This window comes from Xiphophorus maculatus, chromosome 3 (genome assembly GCF_002775205.1).
Source record: "Xiphophorus maculatus strain JP 163 A chromosome 3, X_maculatus-5.0-male, whole genome shotgun sequence".
Lineage (NCBI taxonomy): Eukaryota > Metazoa > Chordata > Actinopteri > Cyprinodontiformes > Poeciliidae > Xiphophorus > Xiphophorus maculatus.
Window position 1 is genome coordinate 8,327,685 of NC_036445.1, and position 27,737 is coordinate 8,355,421.

The following is a 27,737-nucleotide window of genomic DNA, read 5'->3' on the forward strand; positions in this document are numbered from 1 at the left end:
ATGATGAAAGTTAATGTTTGTAAAATAAATACGAGTTAAAATATAACTAAAATATAATAATATAATAAAACAGTTAAACAATAACACACTCCTGTTGTGATTTTATAAAATGAAAACTTGATAAATCTTTAATGTTACATGTATTTTTTTATAATTCAACTGGAAAACAAGAAAATCTGTTTTGCGGTGAGGCGTTTTTGTCACAATCTGGAGAATCTTTGCAAGAACAAATGTTCTCAAATCAAGATGTTTGACAAAACTGAATGATGCATTTCAATTAAAAATTTATAATTTGAAGAAACTGAAGTAAGGTTTTGTTTTCCTGATAGATTATACGAGTTATAACAATAACATTAAAGAAAATGCTGGGAAAAAATATTTTTTATCATGGTTTTGGTTTTTAAAATACAAAAACTTGACTCTTGACATGTTCATCCACTGCTTACAGAGTCGTATATATTTAAAATACTTTAAATGAATTCAACATATTTTACTTTTAGCCTTGAGGTAGTGAAATGCAGGGACAAAAAACACAAGTGCAATAAATCATCTCCCTCAGCTAAAATGTGCAGAAATGAGCACATTTTGTTCTCCATCATACATTCAGACACTAAAACACATCTGGTTGTTTTATGCTTTTTGCAGTAATTCTCTTCATCTTCTCATGCATGTGAAGCCTGTGAAGAAGAAGAAGTTTTCTTAAACTCTGTAAACCAGGTTTACACAGAACATTTATTACATATAAAAGGTACAAAATCCTCTCCTGTGTTTCTGTAAACTCCTCTAAGACCATAAAGTAGTTCAGTTTTTAAGAATCGTGACCTCATGCCTCACCTTTACGGCGCAGGTGAGGCCTTTGAAGCCTCTCCGGCAGTGGCAGTAGTCGGGCAGCACGCACCGCCCGCCGTTGAGGCACGGCCGCCTGCAGGAGGCTGAGCAGAAACACACCGTCAATAAAAATATTCCTGCAGAAGTGAGTCTGATGAAATTTATTCAAATTCACATATATAAAAAGTCTAACTGACAGTTAACAACTGAGAAAATAAACGTTTCAGTTAAAATGAATTGGATTTATCTTCTCAAAATCGTAAAAAAAACGAAAATGTTTGTTTAGAATGTTTGGACATTTTTAAAAACAATAGTGTGTGTGGAAGTATTCACAGCTTTTCCTGAATATTTCATTTAAAAAACCTAAAGAATAAAAAAGCAAACATAAGACATGGATGGAGAGGTGCCTGATTTTTATTAGATCACATTATTATTGAAACAATCTACAAGTGGAACCAGCACTTTTTCATTATTTTTTATTCAAATTTTCTTTATTTACAAACATGAAGAAAACGTGCTTCATCTGTTCACAAAGAGTGCTATAATCTTTTACAGTCCTCTTTTCAGCTCGTCTTTTTCATTAATTTTAAGGAATTATTGATTTAAAATAAAACCAAACTAACTTTTCAGCAAGAAATAAAACCTTATTTTAAGTTTTTTAAGATATCTGCATTAGAAACTAGCAGTTAGCCACATAAAACCTGGGTAGACAGGTGCCAGATGTGTTATTAAGGTATATTATTACATTATTAGTGAAACAAACTGCCAGTGGAACTTGCAATCCTTCATAAATTTTGAGAGTTTATTGACTTAAAATGCGGCTTTATTTCCTGATGAAGATGTAACATCCCTGAGTCCTCTATTGTGTGTAAAATGTTGATGAAAACATGAATTTATTCCACTTGCAGTAAGTAAAATCTTTTTCCAGTATCGTCTGGGAGGCCCGGCGTGATTTATCGACTCACGTGTTTGACAGTGCAGCCCTTCCCAGCCGACAGGACAGTGACACGTGTTCGCTCCCACGCACTTGCCGCCATTTTTACACTTCTGTAAACAAACGGCTGCAACGGAAACAGACAGAGTCAAGTCTCTCAGAACTTATTTACACATTACAAACACAATGTTTGATATTACGGATGCACAGATTGTAGGAGTAGAAATTTACGCAACGATGTGCATCAAAGTGCCATAACAGATTAGTTAAAACAAAACATTGAAACAAGATTTATAAACGATTTAATGAAAATAAGTAAATCTTCATGTGATGGGTCTCCACATCGCACAGATTTGACATTTTATGTTATTATGTCATACAAGATCATAAAATAGATGCATTTATACCTGAAACTGTACCTCAATAGAGCTTTTTAAACCTTATTTTAAAGTTTTGTTGTGTACTAATGAGACGTTATCCTCTGAAACAAATGATTACATCTTCAAATCCTGACAATATGATTGTTACTTTTGATGTACAAATCTCAAAATAAGATTGAAATGATACTTTGGTTAGTTAATTGTCTAATTAATATAATCAGCATTTGATTATATTCATTACACATCAAAAGGTTTGGGAGATATAGACTCTTGTTTTCTGTCTTCTCTGCAGGGTAGAAGTAAAATAAACTCATCATTACATGTAGACTTTTTAAAGGATTCTTGTTCATTGTTTTCATAAATTATTGCAGAATAAACTCAAATATCTCTTGATTATTTTTTATTCCTTCTGTATAATCGGTGATTAGAAAAAACCTCACGCATGTTGCATCTTTTCCCGCTCCAGCCTGAAGAACAGGAGCACGTGTTCGGTCCGACACACTTTCCTCCGTTCATGCACGTCGGCTCACAGACACCTGGAACAAAAAACATTTTTTAATTCTTAAAAAACCTTAATTTTTTTCTTAGTTTACTCCTAAGAAGCCGCATAATCCCGTTATCATTTAAAATGTTGTTGACTGATAATTATTCAGTTGTTCAGAAAGTCTTTTCTTGGAACTTTATCTGATTTTTAAACCAATTTTCTGTCCAATATTTGGACCTGAGTTTATATTGTGCAGAAGGACAAAAGAAGAAAAATATTATCAAATTTTCTTAATTTATCGTGTTATATCATGTTATTAAAGTTTCCTTAGTTCAGCTGCTGTTGGTGGAAAAGCAGCAGAAGTCCAAAGAAAATTTGTATCAGAATCAGTCTTATTTACAAAGTTTCTACACAAAAATAAGGAATTTGACTTAAAAATAAATATATAAGAAGGGAAATAAAAATAAAAATTTTCTTTTTTTTTGTTGCAAAAATTTGGTTTTAAAAAATAGGGACAAAATATTAAAATAGTGAAAAACTGATGTGCATCAGAGACAGCCTTTGTAGTGGCTCGTTTTTGCAAATAATGCTCTGTTGCGCCAACATGAAGGTAAAACTATTTGTGTCCAGAATTTGTGGGGTCTGCAGAAAAGCTAGCAGCCCTTTTCCTGATGCTACGGCTATACAGGTAGGTCAACCGTCTGTCTTCAAAAGATTGCAGAAAGTTTGATGACCTTTGCACTAAACTGAAGTTGCAATACAGGCTCAATAAAAAAAACACACTGATTACTTACTTTTTTGGCATCTTTTTCCTGTGTAGCCCTCTGGGCAGGAGCAGACGTTGTTTCTGATACACTGACCCCCGTTTTTACAGGGCGGACTGCAAACAGCTAAAACAAAACAAAACCTAAAAAACTAACTTCTTCAACAATAAGATGATTTTTTTATGCAACAACCATCTTAGAAGTAACAGAATTTGGTAGTAAACAAGTTATATTTACTCAATTACATTTACTGGAGTAACTTTTTTGAAAAATTTACTTTTAGGAGTATTTTTACTACGCTGTACTTTTAATTTTTACTTGAGTAATTTTATTTGGAAGTATTTCTACTCTTACTTGCGTAAAATTTCAGTGGATTTTCAACTCAGTGAATGAAAAACAAACAAGTTTTAACCAAAAATTCACACACCTGAAGTTTTTTCATCGAATGAAACTGATTTGGATACATTTTATTTTGGCTGATTTTGTTATTTTTTTGTTACTTATATGAATTATTTTCATCTTCGTATTTAAAAAAAAAACTCCACTTAACTTTACATATTGGTCCGTCTCATTATGTACTTTTTAAATATTAAACGATTGATAATTTGATCAGATTATTAACCAAATACCTTTTTACTCTTACTTGGGTAATTTTTTCAAAGACTAGTTTTTACCGTTACTTGAGATAAAATATGTTGAAGTAGGTCTACTCTTACTTCAGCACAAATTTTGGGTATTTTACAACCTCTGCAAATAAGCACACTGCAAAAACACAAACTCTTAATTATTTTTGTCTAGATTTTAGTGCAAATATTTTGGTACACTTGAAATAAGACAAAAGTTAACTTTTCAACAAGCTTGTTTTAAGTCAATGATTCCATAATATTGATGAAAAAGTTCTAGTTCTAACTGAAATAATCTGCCAGTGGAACTAGTACTTTTTCATGAATATTAAGGAATTATTGAGTTTTTGCAGTGCAAGGAGACACGTGTCTTCCAAATGCTTTAAATATTACCAATTTGGCACTGAGAGCCAAAGAAGCCAGTGGGACAGGCGCAGACATTTGGCCTCATACACGATCCTCCGTTCATGCAGACGGGGTTACACTGAGCTGCAGGGGAAACAGTTGTTAGCTTAGCTTACGCTCTGTCTCTGAGGTGAAACCTGACTGTGGGATTTCCTTCCCTACCTGAGCCGCATGTTGGTCCGTACCAGCCGTGTTTACATCTGCAGACGTCTGGAGAAACACACTCGCCTCCGTTTTCACAGTGCCTGCTACACACCACTGGGAGAAACAAATCAGCGCAGTTAGCCCTGATGAATGGAAATATTAGCATAGAGCTGATGAACTGGACCACGTTCTGTCAGGATGAACTGCAGACGTGTTGCTGACTGGACGACAACTTGGAGATGTGTGAGAACTTCACTGCAAAAACACAAAATCTTGACAAGTATTTTTGGTCTGGTTTCTAGTGAAATTTGGCACTGATATGAGTACATTTGAAATAAGACAAAACTAACTTAAAAGTAACTTTTCAGCAAGACATACGATCTTGTTTTAAGTCAGTAATTCCTAAATACTGATGAAGAAGTACTAGTTCCACTGACAGATTATCTCACTTATAACAAAACATTTCCATATCTTATTGTGAAATAATATGCCAGCGGAACTAGTACTGGGTTGCTAGGTAACGGGCGTGGCTGGGGTTGCTAGGTAACAGCAAAGACATTCTCCCCATGTTACAATTTCCTAAAAAGTTGTAAGTATTCTGTATTTTTTTAAAACTATACCAACACATAGCATGTTGTCAGTAAAAGAATGTAAACAGTTCAACCTGTATTTTTACTTTTACTAGAATACTTTTTCATACAAGTATCTGTACTTCTATTTAAGTAGAAAATGTGAGTACTTTTGGCACATCTGTAATAATGGAGTTGCGCCAACAAAATGAACATAAAAAAGATGTAAAGTCAGCAGACTTGCTGAAAAAACTGGTTAAAAAGTTAAGGTGCATCTCACTAATTTCGCATCTGGGCCCCACGTAGCCGTAGGCGCAGGTACAAAGGTTTCTGGCCAGACACGTGCCTCCATGTTGACACGGCGGCTCGCAGCTCGCTGCACAACAAACACAAAAACACCCAGCAGTAATTAGTGAGACGTGTGTCTCTCAGCAGGTTCGATTCAACTCAGGATCTGCTCAGATTACCTTCCTCACAGGACGGCCCACTGTAGCCCACAGGACATTCACACACGTCGGGTTTCACACACCTGCCCTGGTTCTGGCAGTCAGGCCGACACACGGCTGAGAGGCGGGGTGAACACACACAATCAGACGCTGAGATAAACGGGACGGATCTGGAGAGGTGCTGATGTGTTAACGATCTTGTTTTCCTGCGCAAATAAACAAAGTGAGAAAGCTCCGTCACTCACCTGTGTGACAGTTGTATCCGGTGTAACCTTCTCTGCAGGTGCAGGTGTTGGGCAGAGAGCACTCCATGTTCTGCCCACACGGATATCTGCAAACAGCTGAAACAGAAAATACATTTTAAACAAAAACAAGGGAGAAAAATTCAGGTCCAGGTCTGTCGCCATAACAAATTAACCTGGACAATAAATTGTCCCAGAAGTTATCATGATAAACAATAATGGTTTTGTAATATGTTTTCAAGTAATATGTTGATAATGACATAATAATGCAAGAACACATTATCAAAGATCAACAAACCAGTAAACAGAAACAACAAATCAAATTAATTATGAAGTATCTGTAAACAAAACAGTTTTCAAAAAAAGAGGGAAACCAAAACACCACGCCCCCCAACTCTACGTTTACACTCGCACATGAAAATGTTTACAAACAGATGCGAAATTACACAACCATACATTTTTGAAAAGCAGAAGTGTAGCCTCCTGCACCACAAACAAGAATGCAGAAACTGTGTGTGTGTGTTTATCTGTGTACTGTGATTAGAAAGAAACTTACACTGTTACAGTTTATGTTTTATTTTATTTTTGTATTGTATATATCTTGTATCTTGTCAAGAGACTGCAGATGCAAGTTAGCTTATGGTATAATGTGGTACATAAAGTTAAATGGTGACATTTATGTTTGAGCTGTACATTGTCCCTGTCTAAATAATGATTAGTATTATTAAGTGGTTTCTGAATGGTAAGTCAATAACAAAAACTTTTTTTTTTAAACCAGCAGCCATTCTACAGGGCACGCAATGGTAAAACCACGTGACCAAACGACCTGAAGTTCAGCACTCGGTTGGGGTTGCTAGGTAACGGTAGTGTTGTAAAATTTGACTTAATGAAACGGCTCATTTTCCAGACACCCAGAACATTAACTTATTGCCAGAAAACATCCGAATGTTTTTTAAGATCTTGTTTTTTTTATTTTATTTTTAGAATCAGTTGGAAGTACAAAAACATATAAAAAGTGAATTCTGCATAATAAGTAATATTTAAATTTAAAACTGTTCTTCATCTTGATTTTATTTGCAATTGGCAGACAATTATTGGTGGGCATTAAATTGTACATATTAATAACCTACACCAGCCGATCACAGTTTACAACAGCCGTTTGTCCGAAACTAAAATGGCGGAGTTGCGCTGTTCTAAATGTAGTAGTTTGACGTCATAAATCAGCGTCATACTGAAGGATTAAAGTACTCATCATCACCTTTACATACGAGTCCATCCCCGGTGTAGCCGAGCGGGCAGCGTCCACACCTGAGGGATCCTGAGCGCGTCGGTTCACAGGTAACACCGGGGAAGCAGGGAGAATCGGAGCAGGTCACATGACCAGTATCCGAGGACAGCGCCACTGTGCTATGCTGCCCCCTGTGGACGGAGGGAGAAAATATTCGAGCTGCTGTTTTGTTCTGAGGAGAACCAGTGGGCTGTTTATCCTTAAAGGAAGTTCTCCTAGCGTCTGGTCTCCACTTCCTGTCTGGTGGTTGGTTGTTTGAGGCAGGAGAAGAAGAAGAAGAAGACGAGGAGGAGGAAGAGGAAGAGTGGGTCCTTTCATCGGTGGAATTAGACACAGGAGTCCCAACATATGCTCCACTGGTGAGTGTTTCCTGACCTGCAAGACACTTAAAGTTAGAGAAAGTGACTTTTAAGTCGTCAAAAACATCGCCTTGATTTTATACATTACAGTGAAATAAAACTCAGATGTTTGGTTTTATTTACTTTTTGTTATTTCTTGTTTGGAATTAAGAGAGAAGGATTTGTTTTAAAAAACAAAAATCAGGATGAACATTAAAAATATTTGCGGAATAATTGTGAGGAAATAAAGCTATGTTTTTCAATCTTTAAATACAAAATATAAAAATCATTAACACAACAACAAGCTTTTTTAGGATTTCTTTTTTGAGTTTGTTTAGATATTTAACTGGAATTTCATGATATGTTAAATATTCTTTATCTAGTTCTGTACTTGTGTTTTATCCTTTTTCAACTTGTGTATGGAAAAGTTTAAAAAATGACCAAAAAATAAATGAATATTAAATATTACATTTAAATATATCTTTTTTGAACTAGTGTGTTTTTTTCTGAACAATGTACTTGGTGTGTATAATTTTAATGCCAAAATAAAGGCTTTTGCAAATCACAGTCTTTCTTTAATGTCATTTTAAAGCATATTTTTAAATCAGAAACCTAATATTCCCATTACCAGGATGCAATCTGAGACTTTAATTGCTATTAAACATCTTTGGTTAAAGTGGTATTTTGGTCCAGATGCTTCTAATTTTGAATCTTTAGTTCATAAAACCTGTTATGACTTATCTTAACTCAAGTTTGACATGATTTTCAACTTTCTTTCATTCTTTAAAACCAGACAGCCACCAAGGAGATAACGCTAAAGATTAATTAGATGAAGGATCATGGACCTCCCTGGTCCAAAATCCCATCTTTTCTGAATTTCTTTTCCCTCCTGTGAATAAAAAGATAAGATAGAATAAAATAACTGGGCTGAAATGTAAAAAAAAATCAGCCAATACTTTCAAAAGCCATCAGAAGGCAGAACAACATTTGATCCAAAGCATGTTAAAACATTCAGAGAAAATTCAAAGTTTATTTCACCATATTGGATCAAACTGCTTAAACTCTCACCCATTTTTGTGCACATTTGTCCGTTTCCTTGGAAACCGGGAGGACAGGGTCCACAGGCGAACCCGGCTGAAACATGGATGCTCTCGAAGCACAGAACCCCCGTGTAACACGGCGCCCTGCTGCACGGCGAAGGACCCGACGGTTTGGCTCTCTGAGAAACCTGCGGCGCTCTCACTGGAGAACCTGCGATGTTTTCCTCTGTTAGGGCACAAAGTTCAGAACAATAAGCTAAAAACTGGTCATGTTTAGCGAGGGAAACATTAACATTGTGCGTACCTTGACACATTTTCCCATCACCTGTGAATCCTGGTGGACAGGATCCACAGATGAAGGAGCCCAGAGTGTTGCTGCAGCTCACAGCAGGGAAGCACGGCTGGGACAGACACTCGTCTACATCATCCCTGCATGTTCGTCCTGACAACGAATGAAACGTTACAGAGACTAATAACGTTCAAAACCACCAAGCATACATGCACCCTATTCACTTATCAATATCCTAAAACCAAATCCTCTTTAACTAGTAAACACTTTCTTTAAATTATTTTTATTTCAAGTAGTTCAATGTGTTTCACATTTGTTTAGATAAATAAGTATCTAACTGATGTAAAATAAGAATATGTTTTATTGTAAATTAAAATAAAAGTCAACTTGTGTCTAAAAATGCTAAAGTTTTGTATGAAACCTGGACAGTAAACTGACCTATTCTTTGGTGATCTATTAGGTAGAGATGTTTGTTTATTCTAAGTGTGTTGTTTTCATGTTTTGAATGTTTTTTATTATTAAAAAATTAACAAGTTTACTGTGAAAAATGCAAATGTTTGATTTTTTAAAATATGTCAACCATTTTACATGTATTTAATAATATTTTAATATTTTCTAATACTATACAAACAAATATGAATAGAGAAAGCACTTCTTCCTTTTATCACTACTTAATTTGAGTTAGGGATGAATCAATTATTGAAATAATTGTCAACTAATTTAGTAATTGAGTATTCACTGACTCAAAAAAAGGCCATTAGCTTAAAGAACAACACACTTACAGCTGTAAAAATATTAACATTTTGCATACAAGATAAAAAAAACCAAAACATTTAGCCTGGTGATCTTGGGGGCCCCCTGGTGGCATGAAGACCCTAACCAACAGCTTAACCAGCATATGCTTTGGGCCGGCTCTGTTTGCTACAAATGATGAAGCGTTCACTAAAGGAATGCTATGTTACTGCATTTTAGGCAATAACATGTTAATTTTCTTCTAGATGATATGAATTGATTTGTTTATTTGCACAAATTTGATGTACTTCTAATATTGCATACAAAGGCTTAAATGAAAAATCTGCAGAATCTGATCATTATTTTTTATCTGTTTAATTGATTAATTGTTAGAATAATTGATAACTAAAATAACAAGCCCAGCTCCTCTTACCCATCATTCCACGAGGGCAGATGCAGGAAAAGGAGTTGGGTCGGTCCACGCAGCGGCCCAGCCTGCAGGGGTTCGGCTTGCAGTCGTCTACGTCCACCTCACACCGCCGACCCGTGAACCCGTCAGGACAGACGCAGACGTATTCGCCGCTTCCGGCGGGGGAGTTCACGTTGGTGATGCAGGACGCTGCGTTGAAACAATCGCAGGAATGCACAGAAACCTGAGGGCAGGATAAAATATATTTTCTTTGCATGTCTGCTACTGGATTAGATATTTTCATCCATCTGTGACAAACTTGGTCCTACAAATGCAAGAAGAGAAGAAAAACTATTTTAAAAAATCATTTTACCCATGAGTTTCAATTAATACAGAGAAATATTGGTTATGTCTGACAAAATCATACATTTATTTAATTTATTTAACAATAAATAAACAATTTGACCACTTATGTTCAGATAACCTTTTTTTTTCTTACTATGAAAAGCAGTGTAGTGTTCAATTATAATTTTTTTAAAAATTTATATTTGGCGAGGAATATAAATGCAGAAAAATAACTGACATAAATTATAGCACATCTATATTTAAAAATATATAGATGTGCTACATCTATATTTTAATATGATTTTATAGAAATTATTAAATAAGACTGCAAAGTGTAGAATTTTAAAGCTAAATTTAGTTGTACATTTATTTTAAATAATACAGATTTTCTCATTTGACTTTGAAATTTTGTAAATTTTAACATATCTGGATCTAAATTTATTTATTTATTTATTTTTTACTTTTTGGCTTTTTTTGCCACAACTTTTCACAATTAATTATCACTGTTAAGAGTCTGATATGTAGGCTCTGCCAAAAATATATATATATATTTTTATGTGCAGTTAAAAAAAAAATTTGCAAATCCTTATTTTCTCTGGTTTTGATTTGTTAATTTTTTTTGGGTGGGCTTTCTGTATCTCCTTAAAATAATATAAAATTAAATTATGTACTGTTAACACCCTCTAGTGGTAGGAAGTTGAAACAATTCTTAGGGAATATTTGTTTAATTTAGGTCTAATTTAGTAAAACATTTATTATGTTCCAGCTTTTCTTCAAGAGCTGAAACATATTTTTCAAACTTTAAATGTTAGATTAGTTTGAAACTCTTCACAGCTCATTTTGATAATTATTTTTTACAACTGTCTAAATTACAAGTGTCTAAAGAACAAAATAGTTTGTCGATCTGCCTGCAGGACGATCTCACCTGGACAGAGGTGAGCGTCTCCGCAGTGCAGGCATCAGTGACAGTAAACTGGAACGTGTGGGTGTCTGTGGGTTCAGAGGTCGCCGTCCACATCAGCAGTCCAGCTGAAGTGAGCGAAGCCCCTTTTGGACCCGATACCAGGCTGAAAAGAACCTTGGAGCCTTCAGGGTCCCGAGCCTGCAGCTGGTAGGTGAAACTTTCCTCCTGGAAGGAGCGGAGAGGAATCTGTGGCGGCTGGAACAATGGGGGCTTGTTTTCTGGATGAAAAACAAGAAACAGCTCAAATATATAGGGTGACTTTTAAAAGAATCATAATTGTGAGGCAGTCAAGTTAAAAATATAAGATAATATCTCATAAATAGATGAGATCTAAGTCCTAAGTGTGAGATACAAGTTTATTTATTTTATTTCATCAGAGTGGTGGAAATGTCTTCCATAAACTCTGCCATCTGCAGATTATTCAGTAACTCCTGTGAGATTTTGACATGTTTCTAAGCCCTGGCTGACCTAGTTTGAGCTTCAGAGGTAAAAGTTAGCCAAAAAGTGTAACAATGAGATCTGCAGCCTTAACATCAGCGCCGAAGGACAGATGTGACTTCAATCAGCTCTGAGCTGCTGACAAATCATCCAAACTGCCTCCAGTGAGCAGCAGCCGTCTGATGGAGGACACGGCTGAGCTGAGAGGTGTTCAGGTGTGATTGGAGACACGGTCCAATCGCTCTGAGAGGAAGACAAGGTAGGACTCTGGATTTTCATACACACTGTGTTTTATATGCGGTTTTCTGCTTGTCAAAATCCAGGCCAGGCTTTTAAAAAAAAAGTTCCTTTACTTTTCCCCCGTTTCACTCCTCCCAATCCACTAGGGGGCTCTACAGTGTATTTACGTTAGTTCAAGTGACTTGAAGTAAAACCGGAAGTGACATGACGGCGGACCGGAAGTGTTTTAAATCGCCGTTAGATGCAACTAGTGAGCCAAATTAGCCTTGAAACTGCTTCTTACTTGCGTTTTTGAGTATTCCTCAACGCAGTGAGTTAATGTTGAATGTAGCAAGCTTTAGGGAAATATGTTTGTTTCGTTCTTAATATCGGCTTTGGAAAATTAGCTTTAAGCTAATGGAAGTGCTAGCGGTTCCATGGGTTATTTTGTCCATTAGCAGCTAATTAGTTCAATGTTAGTTATTGTTTATTGGACAGTGGGGGTTAATGTTAATGTTTTATTATTATTTTGTAAAGTGTTCATGCTGTAAACTACATGCCTTATAACATATTAGTTAAATCAAGCATAATATGTGTTAATATGCTGCTTATATGGTTTACATTAAATGTCTAAATCTGTGTTTTAAGTTTGTGTCTATTTGAATATTATACAAACTAATCAATGCAATTTTTTTTTTACTTTGCTTATTGTTTGCACCAGGATAAAAAATGACAAAAAGAACAAGGACTAACATATATCTGTTGTAACACAGGTAACATTATTTTTGCATGTTTTTTGTACATGATTAATTTTTAATCATGTACAAAGCATATTTAACCTAAAACAATAACACTCAAATTGTAAAACCATCCGCAAATTTACAAGATACAAAATCTTTTAAACATTATTTAAGGTCCCGTCTATCTAAGAACTTTCTCTGCTTTCATGCATCATTATGCATGAAAACTATTCTCCATTCTTAAAGTCTATTTACACTGATTCAAACAGGTGTAAGTTATTAAACATTAGTTTCTTGCACATACTCTCAGCTTTGGACCATGTGTTTTTGGAGAGGTCTGGACGGCAAGTGAAGCAAGGATTGCTGGGATTGGACTCCCCTTCATTGTAGCACAAATCCCCAATGATGCAGGTCTTCTCCTGGTGAATAATCATTTAAATTATCATCATCAAAACATAATTTGTTGAGGATGCCACAGAAACATTGAAGTGCATCGCATTTTTAGTATGTCTGGATTACAAAAGTCTGGTTTCAAACAGCTATCTTTTGAAGGACAATTTTGTTAAGAGACTTGATTAGTTTAGTTTCTCAGTTTAATCTTAAGTACAAAATAAACTCAGTGAAAATAATATTTGATTGTCTCCAACTTTCTGCTCCAGCTCTGTTACGCTACATCCTTAAAAACCCTCCATCACCGACCGAAACAGACCCGAGGAGATTAAAGCTGCAGCTGCGTCATGGTTAAAGGATTAGGAAGAAAGATGTCTCACCTTGAGGGTGCACATGATTTCTGTGTCGAGGCTGCAGATCTGACAGTCTCCGTCATACAGAGTCAGGATCTTGGTGTTGCTGTAGCTGTAGCCGTCGTTTGAAACCTGCCATCAGCAGAAGTTTGATTACTGCGGCCCAAACACACACAGTCATGGAAAAGTTGTAGTCACCATGTCAGAGCTGTATTTACAACATCCAGATACAGTAACAGGGCATGTTTTGCTTTAACACATAAACTGATGATTTTACTGAAGATTTACCAATTTATTTTTGAACAGAGTGCTTCAGTTGTGACTAACTTTGATCTGCCAGCGCGTAACGGCTTGGTTTGTCACCGTGTCTGCAGGACCCTGGTTGTCCTCCAAGGGGAGCCGGCACTCAAGACCTGTTTCATTCAGAAAAGCGGCCTGAACAAACCAAGGAGCAACCGTGACCGACTCCCCGTCTTCAATCTTGATAAGAGATTAAAACAGAAAAGCAGGAAAATAAGAAGGGACATAAAAAAGGACAATAAAAGCCAGAGTTTAATAGTTTAATTAATGTAATAAATGGAAAACAAGGACAGACAAGGCGAAGTACCTTTTCTTTAACAAACTCACACTTGAGCTGGCTGGAGTCCCTGAAATCATGACCATAGACCTGGATGGTGGAGCAGTCTTCCTGACGGACGTTGCACAGACCTTCCTTCCTCAACTTGGTGATCTCTGGAATCTGGTCTTTACAAAATTAGCATATGGTCAGTTAAGGCTTAAAAACTGGTTAAGAGCAGAGTATCCACTGCTTTAACTGTTACTGTATCCTCGGAAATTTACATTCATAAAAACATATCTGGTTTCATAGATGTTAAAGGGAATCTATTATTCAAAATTCACATCTTGCATGTTCTTGTCCTTCCGTTAAGATCTCAACTGCTTGTCCCTGTCACTTTTGTGAATGAGCACCTGATTAATTGTTGTGCTTTCTCCTTGCAGTTGATTGGTTGGAAGGGGTTTTAAAGGATCAAGTCCCACCCACCAGGCGAGCGAGGGAGTTTGGATGAGCACCTGCCCGCTCCTGTGTTAAGTAGATGTCATTTTCTGTTCTTAAACCACCTATCTGTTAAATTGTCTGGTCTGGGAATCGTAGGCTAATCTGGGTTTTCCGGTTTTTGGTTGTAGGGTGAGAGATCCTGACACAAGGTGAGGGGAGCAGCCCGAATCCGACGGCCAACTGCTGGCTGGTGTGTGACTTCTCCCACTCTTTTGTTTATGTTCTCTCGACTCCCAGGACCTCTGTGTCCAGATTTGGGTTTAATAAAACCTCTCCGCTATATGTAAATGGGTCTGGACTCCATATGTTGTGTGTCCTGTGTGGACCCCTTCTAAAAACAGTCCAAGCTAAAGAAGAAGAAAAAAAAAAAAAAAAAAGCTACCCACCTATTTATTGGCAACAAGTTAAAATAGGGCTGGACATATGTTAGAAAGACGTACCTCTGTATCGATAATTATTGATAATTTTTATGTTTAAAATATCTGAAAATACTGCCAAACTGTTGATGTGACCTTTCCTGTTGTATCAATTTTCTCTCAAAGTCAGTTTCTTTCACTCTACGCCATTTTTATTTTTCACCATATTTTTCACCATAGCAGCTGAGGCGCTATGGTGAAACATGCTGCTACTAGGTTGTTGCTAGGCAACCAAAGAGTGAGTGAGTTGCTAGGCAACCAAAGAGTGAGTTAGTTGATTCCACCAACCTTGCCTAGCTGGCTGTGAGAGTCTTTCCTCTGCCTACATCTCCCAGAATGCTTTGTGGTTCTGGATAGATGTTGAGTAAAATTACTGAATATTCTAACTAATTAATATTGATCAAGTGTCAATCACCATATAGGTTTTTATTGATTTATTGCCAGAGACATACTGGAAAATTAGCCTTTTCAAAAACCTCCTGATTGTTTAATCCCATTTAACGGGCAATGCACCGTTACTTAGCAACCCCAACGAAACCCACACTGTAAAACACAAAAACTTACCAAGTATTTTGGTCTAGTTTTTAGTGAAAATCTATTAATACACTTAAAATAAGACAAATTAACTTAAAAGTAACCTCTCAGCAAGATGTAGAAGCTTGTTTTAAGTAAATAATTCATTAATACTGAACAAAAAGTACTTGTTCTATAAATTAAGTTATATCCTGGTAAAAATGTCTACTAATGGAACTAGTACTTTTTTAAAATCAATATTAAGACATCATTTACTTAAAATAAGCTTATATACCTTACAAAAAGTTACTTATAAGTTAGTTTTGTCTTATTTCAAGTTTGCTAACATATTTGCACTCGGAACTAGACCAAAAAAACTTGGTAAGATTTTGTGTTTTTCAGTGCAGTCCGTCACCTAGCAACCCAACCAGAGATCCAGCAAGTTTGGTCAGCTGGGGGGCGTAACTTGCGAAGATGTACGGTTGTGGGGCGTGCTGTGGTGGCGCAGGGGGTTAGCACGCCCCATGTTTGGAGGCCTTAGTCCTCGACGCGGACGTCGCGGGTTCGACTCCCGGTCCCGACGACCTTTGCCGCATGTCTTCCCCCTCCTCTCCTCACCCTCCTTCCTGTCTGCCTACTGTAGAAAAAATATGAGCCACTAGCGCCGCAAAAACTCTTCAGAGAAAAAAAAAAAAAAAGAAGACGTACGGTTGTATAATTGTGCATCTGTTTGCAGCCCTTTTCAAGTAAGACTAAGAGGCTCTAAAACAGCTCATTCTGAAAGGAGCCCACAATAAAATCTCTTTCTCTAGGAATGATTTTGTGCAAAAATCATAGACCTCTCCTAACCCGTTCAAGGAAGCCTAATAGTTCACCTTTAAAATCTGAGTTTTTTGGTATAATCTCTCGGGTTTTGTATCTGTTGTGTGTTTTACCCATCAGCTCGCTGCAGTCATGTGAACCGAACCCAGGGAAGCAGACGCAGCCCGACTCGGAGCACTGGCCGTTCCCATTGCACAGGTCCGGACACCTCAGGATGGATGCCGCGTCCCGGTGCTCCTCCCATCTCCTCCGCTCTTCCACCAGCTTTCGCTCGCACTCATTCTCCAGCAGCGGCAAGGTGGCGTTCAGCCACGACGGTTCGTCTTTCAGTTGCAGGTCGGCGACGCACATGGCCACCGCTCGGCTGATTGTTGAACCTGCTAACAGGAGCCGGCAGCCGACGGCGACACTCGAGTTTCCCACTGTGCGCTCACACTGAGCCTGAGCCTGCTGCTGAGTTAGACCAGCAGGAGTCGGCCATCTTGGGAGTCCGTCTGGCTGAACTGAGAACTCATAATCCTCTGGGAAGAAGTATGAGAGGCTGTCCGGATGTGGGGAACTTTCACTGCGACCAGAAGTGAGCTCTGGTTTTTTATTTTCTTTCTGTAGCTCCACTGAACTTATATATTTAGCTGTGACATCCAGAGTGGGGATAAAACTCAGAAAATTAAAAAGTCTGTGATTGGAGCAGCTGGATTCAGATCTGAGAGATGGCTTCAGGTGATCTGCTTGACAGTTGCAGTATGTGTGGATGTTTGTTGTGTTCACATCGGCTGGCATGGAGTCAAACAAGCTGCTGCCTGCAGGGAGTCTGAAAGAAACACAGAAGAAGTCAAAGAGTTTAATCCAGAAACTACGGGAACAGAAATTATTTTTCTGCTTGATTCAAGAAAATATTACAACTTTCAAGACAAGAAGCTGTTTTTTCTAAACATCTCAAGCTATAAAAAGCAGAAGATGTATACTAACCTACTTTACTGTGGATAATTAGCTTTCTCTAATTTGAATTTTCATGTTTTTCTTGTTTATAGTTGCAGAAAACTCATTTTAGTTTTGCAAGAATTGAGTTTGCAAATTAGCAATTGGCCAGAAAACCTACTTTTACATCTATTATTTTCAAATAATAAATGTGCTGCCCTTGAATAAATACATTTGAATTGAATTATATTAAATTGTAAAACAAAACATGTTTCATCAGCAGACTTACAACCAGTCCCTCCAGAATTTTGAATTATTTTTCCTCAACTAAAACCCTTCCAAAATTTGCACATAGAAAAAAAAGATACAAAAAAACAAGTGGACAGATTGGATATTAATTAACATTTTAATTATTTGAAGAATTTAAATTGCTGGATTTTTGTTACTTGTCATATATAACAGGAAAGTAGAACATATTTCACCAAATATGGACTTTTTAATATTTTTGAGCTGAATTTTGGAACATTTTCAGTCCAAAATCTTTAAAATAATTTTAAAATAGTCCTCCATGTTGTGGAAACAGAATCTGAGGCTAACGTCAGTATCATAGGCTAGTTGCAGCAGACGGCCATATTTGATTCCAATGCTTCTTCTTCACAATGCTCACTTTGTCAGCGTTGTGTTTTCACCAGATATCCCAATGCTTTGATGACCGCAAGTGATTTAAAGGTGGTGCAGGGTAGTGGATGGTTCTTCAGTGATATTTACCTTCAGAAAAGCTGAAATAGCCATTTAAAATCTCACACATACAGAATGAAGGAGAACTTACTCACCTAATGAAAACTATGTGCTCCTGAGCTTAGTTTAGCTTAATCTGTGGATCAGTTAACAGAAATTATGATTCTTAAAACACAGCTAAAACCCACCGACCTCCACTCAGATATGAAATCCTGCAACTGCTCCAGCACAGCGCCCCCTGCTGAGTGGAAGTCATTGTCCGGCCATCCATCGTACGTCCCACACAGACCCAATGTGTGATTCTGGTCTGAACTGGGAGCCCTCAGAGTCAGACTCATTCCCCAATTTGAGACATCTGCACGAACAAATGCTCCAGAGGAAAACGTGATCTGCGAAGAGTGTCAGAGGATAAGTTTGTATTCAAAACCTGCAGATATTAAAGATGACCTGTTATCTTGAACAGGTTAAAAGTATTTTCATTACATTTTTTGCACAAAATCATTCTTAGATAATTCTGTTTTATTCTGCTCAATTGAGCTCCTTTCAGAAAAAGCTGTTTTAGGGCGTATTGTCACTTTAAATCCAAATAAGCTGCTTCTGGCCACGCACCCAACTCAATGTTTACACTCATATGTGCAATTATACAACTGTACATCTTTGAAAAGCAGACATAGAGCCTAATGCACAACCAAAAAGAATGCAACAAGTGGTTTCTGGCTGATAAGTCAACAACAAAACATTTGCCATCGTACAGTGGTATCCAGGTAAAACGAGCTAGCCAAATGTTCAGTAGCTCTGTTTGGGTTGCTAGGTAACAAGGTGCTTCTTGACTGTGGATGCTAGGTAACAGTCCAGTCCCTGTTGAATATGACTTAGCAATCGGGTCATTCTCCAGGCCACAAAAACACTGACTTATTGCCAAAAAACAAGTGGGTGTTTTTTTTGTTGTTGTTTTTTTAAAATACTTGGACTTTCTTTTTTTTTGCAACCAGGAGACCAAAATGGAAGGACAAAAACTTACAAAATGTGATTTTTGCATAATAGGTCCCCTTTAAATACCTAATACTGAAGGCTTAAAACATTCTTCACTTTTACACACAAGTCCTGGCACTCAGCTTGGGTTGCTAGGTAACAGACTGGGCTTCCATGGGGTTGCTAGGTTACAGTGCCTGCTGATTTGTGATGTTACATTTGGAGGGTTTTTGAAATGACTCATTTTCCAGGCACCAAAAAACATGAACTTATTTTTTAAAAAGTGGTTAGATATTTTTTTAAGAACTGGTGTTGTTTTGCGAAGCTGTAGAAACCCAGATGAAAGTACAAAAACTTGCAAAATGTCAATATTGCACAATAGGCTCCCTTCTAAACATGTTAGAAATTATACAGATGCAGATTTCCAGTATTATTCATGATGAAATGCGGCTGCTGTTGACTCACAGTGACTTTGCGTCCTTGGTAGGACTCACTGATCCGAAAGCCGTTCTTTACTCGTTGAGAGTTTCTGCTCTTCACAGACAGACGGGGCTTCGTCTCGCCCATCTCGCCGTCACACATGTCGAACGCGATAACGTCGCCGGCGTCCCACGCCGCAAATCCACACACACAGGAGGCGGCGTGGATCAGGCTGCCACATTCCCACTGACGGACATGGACCTCAAAGGGCCAAAGGTCACTCTTGTAGAAAACAAAGGTGCCTATTTGATAATTCTCGTAATATCTGGGAAAACAACAAGATTTGTTTTCAGCATACTCTGAACTAACAATACAAACAACAATACTATTAAATCATTATAATTATTACAATAGATGATTACAATTAAGTACCTGCCGTCAAACGTGATCATGTGGGGGTCTGTGAAGGAGTAGCAATAAGCCGGGGTAACATCAGTAATGGTTATCTGGGAATGAAGAGTTATTTTTATTCCTTCCTTCATAGATTATTTGTTTAATTATTTAATTTGACCTTTATTTTTATGGTTTATCTCACTGAAATTCAAGGTCTAATTTGAATTGGGTTGCTAGGTAACCGGTTAAATGCTAAAAAACATTAACTTATATTTAAGAAAATGACTAAATGTTTTTTAAGTCACTCTTCTAATTTGAATTAGTTCTTGAATTTCAAATATAATTCAAATGAGTTCTGATTAAACTTGTTAAACAAACAAGTAAATTTACAAACACTGCAACAGAAATTTGACTCAATATGATGAATATAACGATTAAGATAAGATAATAATAAATAAGTAATAATAATCTGCCTTTTAAGTAAGAAATGCAAACCAAATGGAAACTAATTCAAATTGCGATGTGCTTACCTGAACAGGTTCTGGTGAGTATCCGTTCCAGAGAAAGTTCTGCGTGACGACGGGTTTCACAGAGATGTTACTGGTCCGTACACCGTCTTTGATGAAGTCCGTGTTGGGACTGAAGTGGACCAGAACCCGGCTACAGACCCCGCCACTGCAGCGACCCCGAGATAAATCCACTTTACAAGAAGACAGAGACAAATCTGCACCCAACAAATCCTCATCTGTGGAAAAAGGATGCAATGTTGGTTTTAAAAGTTTTAAAAGGCTTAAAACTGTGCAGTTTGTTTAAGAAAGATCAAATTCTGCAACTGTAATTGTGTTAGGGTGAACATTGAAAGAAATCAGATTTTCCTAAACTGTGAAAATGTGCACAAACATTTTACTTCTTCAACTAAAAAAAGCAGATGTTAAAGAATTAAAATGCATTTGCACCTCTGGTACGGAGGCACAAAAGGCTAGAGAATACAGTGAATGGTTCTTTTTTTATAGTAGCGCGAAAAAGATTCGTTAGCATCAGCTAATTTAAGTTAATTTATTTAGTGAGTTTAAAATAATCTCATGCTAAGAACTGAAGCCTTTTTCAAATTCACTGCACTTATTTAAGTTGATCAAATTGTCCACAAATATTTAATTGATATTTTTCCTGGGGAATAAATATAACATGAAGCAGAGCTCATTTTATCTTTTCCACTCTTCAAAATGGAAAAGAGAGGAGCACATATTGTTCATATACAAGGTGAGGGCTCGTCTTTGTAAGTCAGAAAATGGCATGTGCCAAAATAAATAAATCAATTTACATAAAAATTGTGGTTCTAATTTATTACAATTCAGAATCGATATAAAATGTCCCAAAATTGATTTTGAAAAATAAAACAAATCCACTGAACCTTCATAAATTCATAAATCTGTTGCTTTACCTTACTGCACATGTGTAAAAGTGATATATTTCACCAGCTTCTTGCAAATAATTGTGGAAATTCATGCAAAAATCAACCAACCCCCGCACTTTTTTGCACTAATAATTGGGAGTTTATTGCACATTTTTCTCAAATTTTTTTAGAAACTTTCTTACTTGAACTAAACAGCTGCCTCAGTCTTAATTGATGTCAGATTATAGTCCATTATCTATAGAGCGAGTAATAAAAAGTCACATTTACCTTCATAAATAAGCACAAATATCGCAAATATTTCCAAATAATACCACAAACACTTTGATTTTTACTGCAAAAAATCACAAAATCCTGGAGGGACTGAAAAGATGCCCAATATTTAATTTTAAGGATTCATTGATACTTTAACAGTTTGTGAACAGGTTTTATCAATACATTCTGGCACAACCGACCCTTTAAGACCATTCAGGATCTTGACTTTGCCCAAAACGAAAATGAGTTTGACACCCTGACCTATAACCATTAATTTTTTTTTTATCTTTACCTTCACTGCTTGTGCTGAGATGCAGAGATAAAACACACTTTTCTGCAGAAGAGAAAGAACCGTCCGGACATGGAACCGGAATCGAGCTCTCAACCAGAAGCCGATGCCGCCTCCCGTTCTCAGACACTCGGCTAACTTCTGGTTTTAACTGCACAAAGGAGTTTTTAAAGAAAGAGTAGAGGCTCTTCACTGATCAGCATAAAAATACCAACAGGAGTTTTTAAAATTATGTTACATATCATCACCTTTGTAAAATAATGGTGTAAGTCATTTTTTTGCCAAAAGAGATTTTAGCAAAAATTGACTTGGGCCATTATTTTAGAAAGATGACTAAATGAGGTTAATAAATTATGTAGATAAAATATACTTTGGATTCGGATTCATCATTTTATATATGAACATACGTAGTAAGAGACATATACCTTTATTCCTGCAAAAAACTCCTGACTTTCCACGGGAGTGCTTTGAATATCTGGTGATTCCAACAAGAAACTGGAGCTGGAGCAGTAAATCTAACAAACAGGCAGATACACAGTCATTTTAGTAAAATGTATTTTCTTAAGCATCTTAATCATATTAGCACCATTCGTGTTTTTTTGGCGCTGATTAGCTGGACACCCAACAAGAGAAGATAAGGAAGATAAATTCACCAGTAGTGCCAAAATAGGTTCCACTTACTAAGGAATATTTGGTGAACTATTTCAGCCATAGGTGATGAAGATGGAGGAAAAGCAGCCCAGAGTCTCACCCTGTCCCCCAGTCGGAGGTTGAATCCGTCCAGCTCAATGAGGGCGGAGGTGTGGATGGTGGTCTCCTTCCTGAGCTCCTCCTTCCTGCCCTCAGGTGAGAGGCGCGACCAGGCCACCACAAACCCCACAGAGCTGCTGGAGCTGCTGTCAAAGCTGCACCTCAGGTACACGGTGTGACCTTTCACCTCTGAGACAATCATAGGCACAGAGGGAGCGGGAGGTGGCTCAGCTGGGAACAGAGAGAAACAAGAAAATTACAGGGAGTAACAGTACAAACTGTACAGTTAATGAGTACAGTACAGTAATCAGTAACTGTACAGTTGGATCCAACTATGTATCCATCTATGTATCGTTGGATACATAGATGCAATGGACATCAGTATCCATTCATTAGTTGTAACTAATGGATACTATTAGTATCCATGGATACTAATAGTATCCAACTAATTGATACTATTAGTATCCATTAGTTGGATACTAATACTATGGATACTATGGATACATTCAACTATGTATTCATAGTTGAATAAATAGTATCCAACTATGGATACATTAGTTGTACTTTGGATCCAACTATGTATCATATTTGTACCCAAGTAACCAAAGTCGGATCCAACTTTGTAATTTTTTTCAGTGTTTGGTAATGCACATCTAAAAAGTTGGATACATGTCTCAGACTTTGGAGATATGTTGCCATAATTTTACCGTACAAATACAGTAAAATTCTGGCAACCACAGGTGCCCGTATTTTACCGTAAATTAAAAATGTTTTTTTTACACTGTAGTTTTTAGAGCACATATATTAGTTCATTTGAAATAAGACAAAACTACCATACATGGAGTCTTCAAGAAGATATAGCAGCCTGTGCAAATAATTTATTAATATTTATACCCTCTACCTCATTCGAGGGGCTTTATTGAAGCATCACTTCCTGCTCTTTAAATTTCTAAGGACAAATATGTAAAAATATAATTTTCCACATTGAGATCTATGAACAGAATTTAAGTGTTTCTGCTGTGATGAGAGAACTGACATAACTAGAAGTTAAACGTTTGTTTGCATTTAACAAACATGTTTATAAAAATGTTCCTTCAACCAAATATGAAGCTCTGCAGACTTAAGCTCTTTCAGATTTTAATAGTGAGACGTGAAAGTCGCCTTTGTAAGATCTACAACACTGTAAAACATTGGAAGGTGGTTTAACTTGAAAATGAAAGTCCACCTGCTGCCTTGAAAATGCAACTCACCTGGTTAAAGAGCAAACATTTCTCTATTATTTTACTCACAATATCAGGTTTAAATAATTATTTATTTTACTTTAGAATAATTTAAAATCTTGCTTCAAATTGCATAGATTTTATTAAACATCACAATGAATTCAGCTCAGAAACATTTAGTTTGAACAAAACATAAAAATAAACATTTGCCTTAAAACAAATCAATGCAACGCACTTAAATCTCAGTGTACAAAAACATGCTGCAAAGCATTTTGGGAAATAGTTCCCACTCCTGTCTTTTTCTTTTTCATTATTTTTTAACCTAAAAACTCTAGTTTACTCAACTCTAACATAAAGTTAACAACTTATTGCTGTGAGTTTATCTCTCACAAACTCTCACATTTAGGTTCAGAATCTAAACCTCACTAAATTTATTTGACTTAAATAGTAAAAGATAGTAGACACAACTAAATGTGGCTTAAATGTTTTACAGTGAACCAGGCTTCCTCTCATTCAGAAACTGACAGAGATTCAAATTTTGACAATTTCTACAACCTTAAGTAAGCAAACAATATATAAAACAACTTAAAAAAGAGAGAAAACACAGAATCTACTTCCTGTATGTTTTTACCTTGTGCACAGTAGCCCATGCATCCCGGTGTGGGCTGCAGCAGGTACACATAGAAATCTCCACAGCTCCGGATGGTGACCGGGACGCGGAACATGCAGCAGTCTTTGCTTCCGCTCTGAAAGATCTTCCAGGCAGCGCAGGCTGTCAGCTGCTTGACCTCCAGCGACCCCGGGAGCGTCTCACCGTCTCCCAGAGACAACCACACCGGAGCCTGGGTCCCACAGTGGTTCACCTGGATCACACAGGTGTGAAGAAATACATCTTTACAATACAGCTACAGAGCGTACATTTTAAGCAACATGCTAGCCTGCTGGTTATAAATCAACTTACTAATGGGTTCATTTCCTGTGTATAAAAACAATAGCAGCAATATTTAATATTTTTTATAATTTTTCAAGAGTAAGTTTCACACTTCTGTGGGTAATGTACATTGAAAACTATTTAAATGCAGGTTGAAAAGCTACATTTAATGTATATTTAACAAAATTGAACAAATTGTTTCATGTATGTTTAACAAAACTCAAGGAGCATGAAGAGACTCCCACTTGATTAAAGGGAAACTATTATACAAAATTCACATTTCTAACATTTTTGTGCTCCCATTTGGGTTTCTAGCCGTCAATCATAATGAGTGGCAGCGCTCAGTATAACCCAGGATTTGCAGCGAAGACTTTTTACAAAGTACAAAGACTAACGTTCATAATTATACTTTATAATTATTATTAGAGAGATATCAAATATCGCATTATGGAGAAGGTAACCGTTAGTAACCATGGAGACAGTGCTGCACCGTCATGTATGGAAAAAACTGGTTAGCGTCTCGTCTTTGGTATGTTTTTAATGCTGCTCCGGTTAAAGGGAAATACTGTTTATGACACAGTGACGTAAATCGTGGTGTGAAATCAGGTGAAGTCTGTAATTTGATGAACACCTCGTGGGGGAGGAAGTATGGGTCGGTTTCTAAGCTAGCCATTTCCAACTTCTGTAAATCCCGTCGTCTGTGAGCTCCTTCCAGGTGAGTTACGTTCACAGATAAATGAGCTCGACTCCAACAAGTAGAAGCCATGAATAAACTGGCAAACACAACTTTGGAAAACAATTTCAGTCGCTCTGTTCAGTACTCCTGTCTCTCACTTCCAACATCCAAGTGTCAACACACACAATATAATTCCTTCCTAAACATCCATAAAAAACCAAAAAACATTTACCTCCACACACTGTGTGGGCATTCTGGCACGCTTGTCAAAAATCTGAAACTGGTACCAGCCTGGAGTGAGTGAGTGGTCGCAGATGATGTCCTGCGGTTCTGACTGCTGCAGGCTGCTGGAGCTGAAGGTGGTGCTGCGGTGGGGGTTCTGGAGAACCATGTGGCCGCCAGGCAAACACTCCGGTGGGAGCACTGCAACGACAGCCAGAGACTCCCTGTAAACACTGGAGGTCTACGACTGCCAGAACATATGATAAAGTATTTATGGAAAGATTCTGACAGCCCAAATATTGAGCTGTAAAGTTACATATGGGGAAGTTTTAATGCACTGAGAAATAAAACATTACAGACAAAATGTGATACTGTCTTCTCTAATGGGGCTTAAATAGCTATGTGTGAATATTCCTAGCTCATATAAAAAGAGGAACATTTGCTGGTAAAAGTTGTTTTGTGACTGATCGTCCAAACAATACAGCTGAAATGAACTTGCTTCTTTGCAAAAAGAAAAAAAAAAAAAAACTTAAACAAAATAAATGATTTTCTAAGATTGACGTAAATTGGTCATGTTAAATTCTATTAGTTGAATTCTATACACAATTGAATAAATAAACAAAACAGAAACAACAAATAAATGTTAATTACTGGAAATTAAACAAAATAATTCACAATGTGCAAGAATAAACTGCTCTCACCTAGTCATTTTCATTCACATTATGAAGTTAAGATAACAACTTATTTTACTTTAGAATAATTTTAATTCTTGTTTCAAATTGCATCAACAAAATTTCTGATCTGATAATTAAATTTATTAAACATCACAATGAATTCTGTTCAAAACATTTAGTGTGAACAGGACATTAAAATAAACATTTGTCAGATCAATGTAACAGGATACAGAAACATGCCGCTAAGCATTCTGGGAAATATTTCCCACTCCTGCCTTTTTCTTGTTTCAAATTATTAGGCGCTAACCTAAAAACTCCAGTTTATTTAACTTTAATAAAAAGTTAACACAACTTACTGCTGTAAGTTTATCTTTCACATACTCACACATTTAGGTTCAAAATCTAAAACTCGCTGAATTTACTTGACTTAAAGATTAGAAGAAAGTAGACACAAAAAGCAGATCCAATGTTTTACATTGAACCAGCAACAGGAAGTCTGAGAGACTACTTCCTGAAGGCTTTCTGACAGTGAAGGAGGACCAAAATAATTGGCTTCATCATAGATTGACGATGGGAGGGATTAAGGTGTAATGAAATGCTAAATAAATACATATTATTTAAATATAAGTATATATTTTAAATCAGCTGCTAAGTTTAGTAGTCTGTTAAATACGGAGGCATTCAGAAAACTACACTTTAAACACTAAAACAAGACAAAGCAGCTCATAAGTAACTTTTCAGTAAGATATAACAGTTTGTTTAGAATCAGTAATTACTAGTTGGCAAATTATTTGACTTATGACATGGAAAAATGTTTTGTTATAATTCAAATAATCTCCCGAAAGAACTAGCAATTTCCCCACCAATATTAAGGCATTATTGAGTCAAAACAAGTTCCTTGGTTTTGCTGAAAAGTTATATGTAAGCTAGTTTTGTCTTATTTGCACTGTAAACTAAACATAAAATCACTTGATAAGATTTTGTGTTTTTACAGAGAAGAAGTGAGAACCTACCTGTTGGAGCCTGCATTGCGTTTGGTAGTGAAAATACGGCGTAGAGAAAAAGTCTGATGAGAAAACGCAGCTTCGTCATTCTGTCACCGCGTGACTTTACCACCGATCAGCGCCAGCTCCGTGTTTGGATCTATAAAGTCACGAACTGCGCCGTGTTTTCTCCCCCACGATGTTTGTCTCCTGCGTCTGTTTCAGTTGGTTTGAATCGATTTAGTCCTGGAGAGCAGAAGCTGTCCGATAATTCGAGCAGGAGGACTGCGCATTAGGAGGAGCGTTGGTCCGCTCCCTGGAACAGATAAACAGTTGGCACACACACGCACACACACACACACACACACACACACACACACACACACACACACACACACACACACACACACACACACACACACACACACACACACACACACACACACACGCACACACACCCACACGCACACACACACACAGAGTCATTCTCACATTTTCTCACACGTATTTGTAAAACCTTTTATTTAAAACCTGTAAAATTAAGAATGTTTCCCATTTTTTCTGTCATTTAGACCTAAATTTGTATCTAATATTCACCAAAAATATTAGATTTTTAGCAGATTTTTTCATTCTGTAAACTACAACAATCTGCAAGTTAATGTGAAAAAGTTCTTCGGACTTTAAGGATTTTTGGTTTTCCAGTTTCTCTTCGT

The 27,737-nt window shown here is 36.9% G+C and overlaps 1 protein-coding gene across 2 annotated transcripts; it reads right to left on the minus strand.

Annotated features, from left to right (window-relative positions):
- Positions 1-107: 107 nt before the first annotated feature.
- On the minus strand, positions 108-27,333 carry vwde (von Willebrand factor D and EGF domains). 2 transcript variants are annotated; one of them, XM_023331475.1, is made up of 30 exons: positions 27,055-27,333; positions 25,378-25,568; positions 24,170-24,401; positions 22,320-22,549; positions 21,994-22,083; positions 21,572-21,719; positions 20,144-20,358; positions 19,653-19,726; positions 19,266-19,545; positions 18,021-18,217; positions 16,286-16,983; positions 13,972-14,108; positions 13,692-13,844; positions 13,392-13,496; positions 12,926-13,040; positions 11,186-11,442; positions 9,940-10,159; positions 8,790-8,927; positions 8,514-8,711; positions 7,078-7,482; positions 5,823-5,918; positions 5,599-5,694; positions 5,412-5,507; positions 4,581-4,676; positions 4,407-4,502; positions 3,421-3,516; positions 2,583-2,678; positions 1,794-1,889; positions 835-932; positions 108-677 (listed from the first exon to the last, which is right to left on the minus strand). In XM_023331475.1, exons 1-30 carry the CDS (start codon positions 27,131-27,133, stop codon positions 663-665), a joined length of 5,043 nt encoding a protein of 1,680 aa, XP_023187243.1. In that variant the 5' UTR covers positions 27,134-27,333; the 3' UTR covers positions 108-662. The 2 variants fall into 2 exon arrangements, 1 of the variants encoding a protein (XP_023187243.1); XR_002752580.1 differs by lacking the exons at positions 108-677; positions 835-932; positions 1,794-1,889; ... (2 more) ...; positions 4,407-4,502; positions 4,581-4,676 and having other exon boundaries at positions 5,416-5,507; positions 5,599-5,747.
- Between the last annotated feature and the right edge of the window lie 404 nt (positions 27,334-27,737).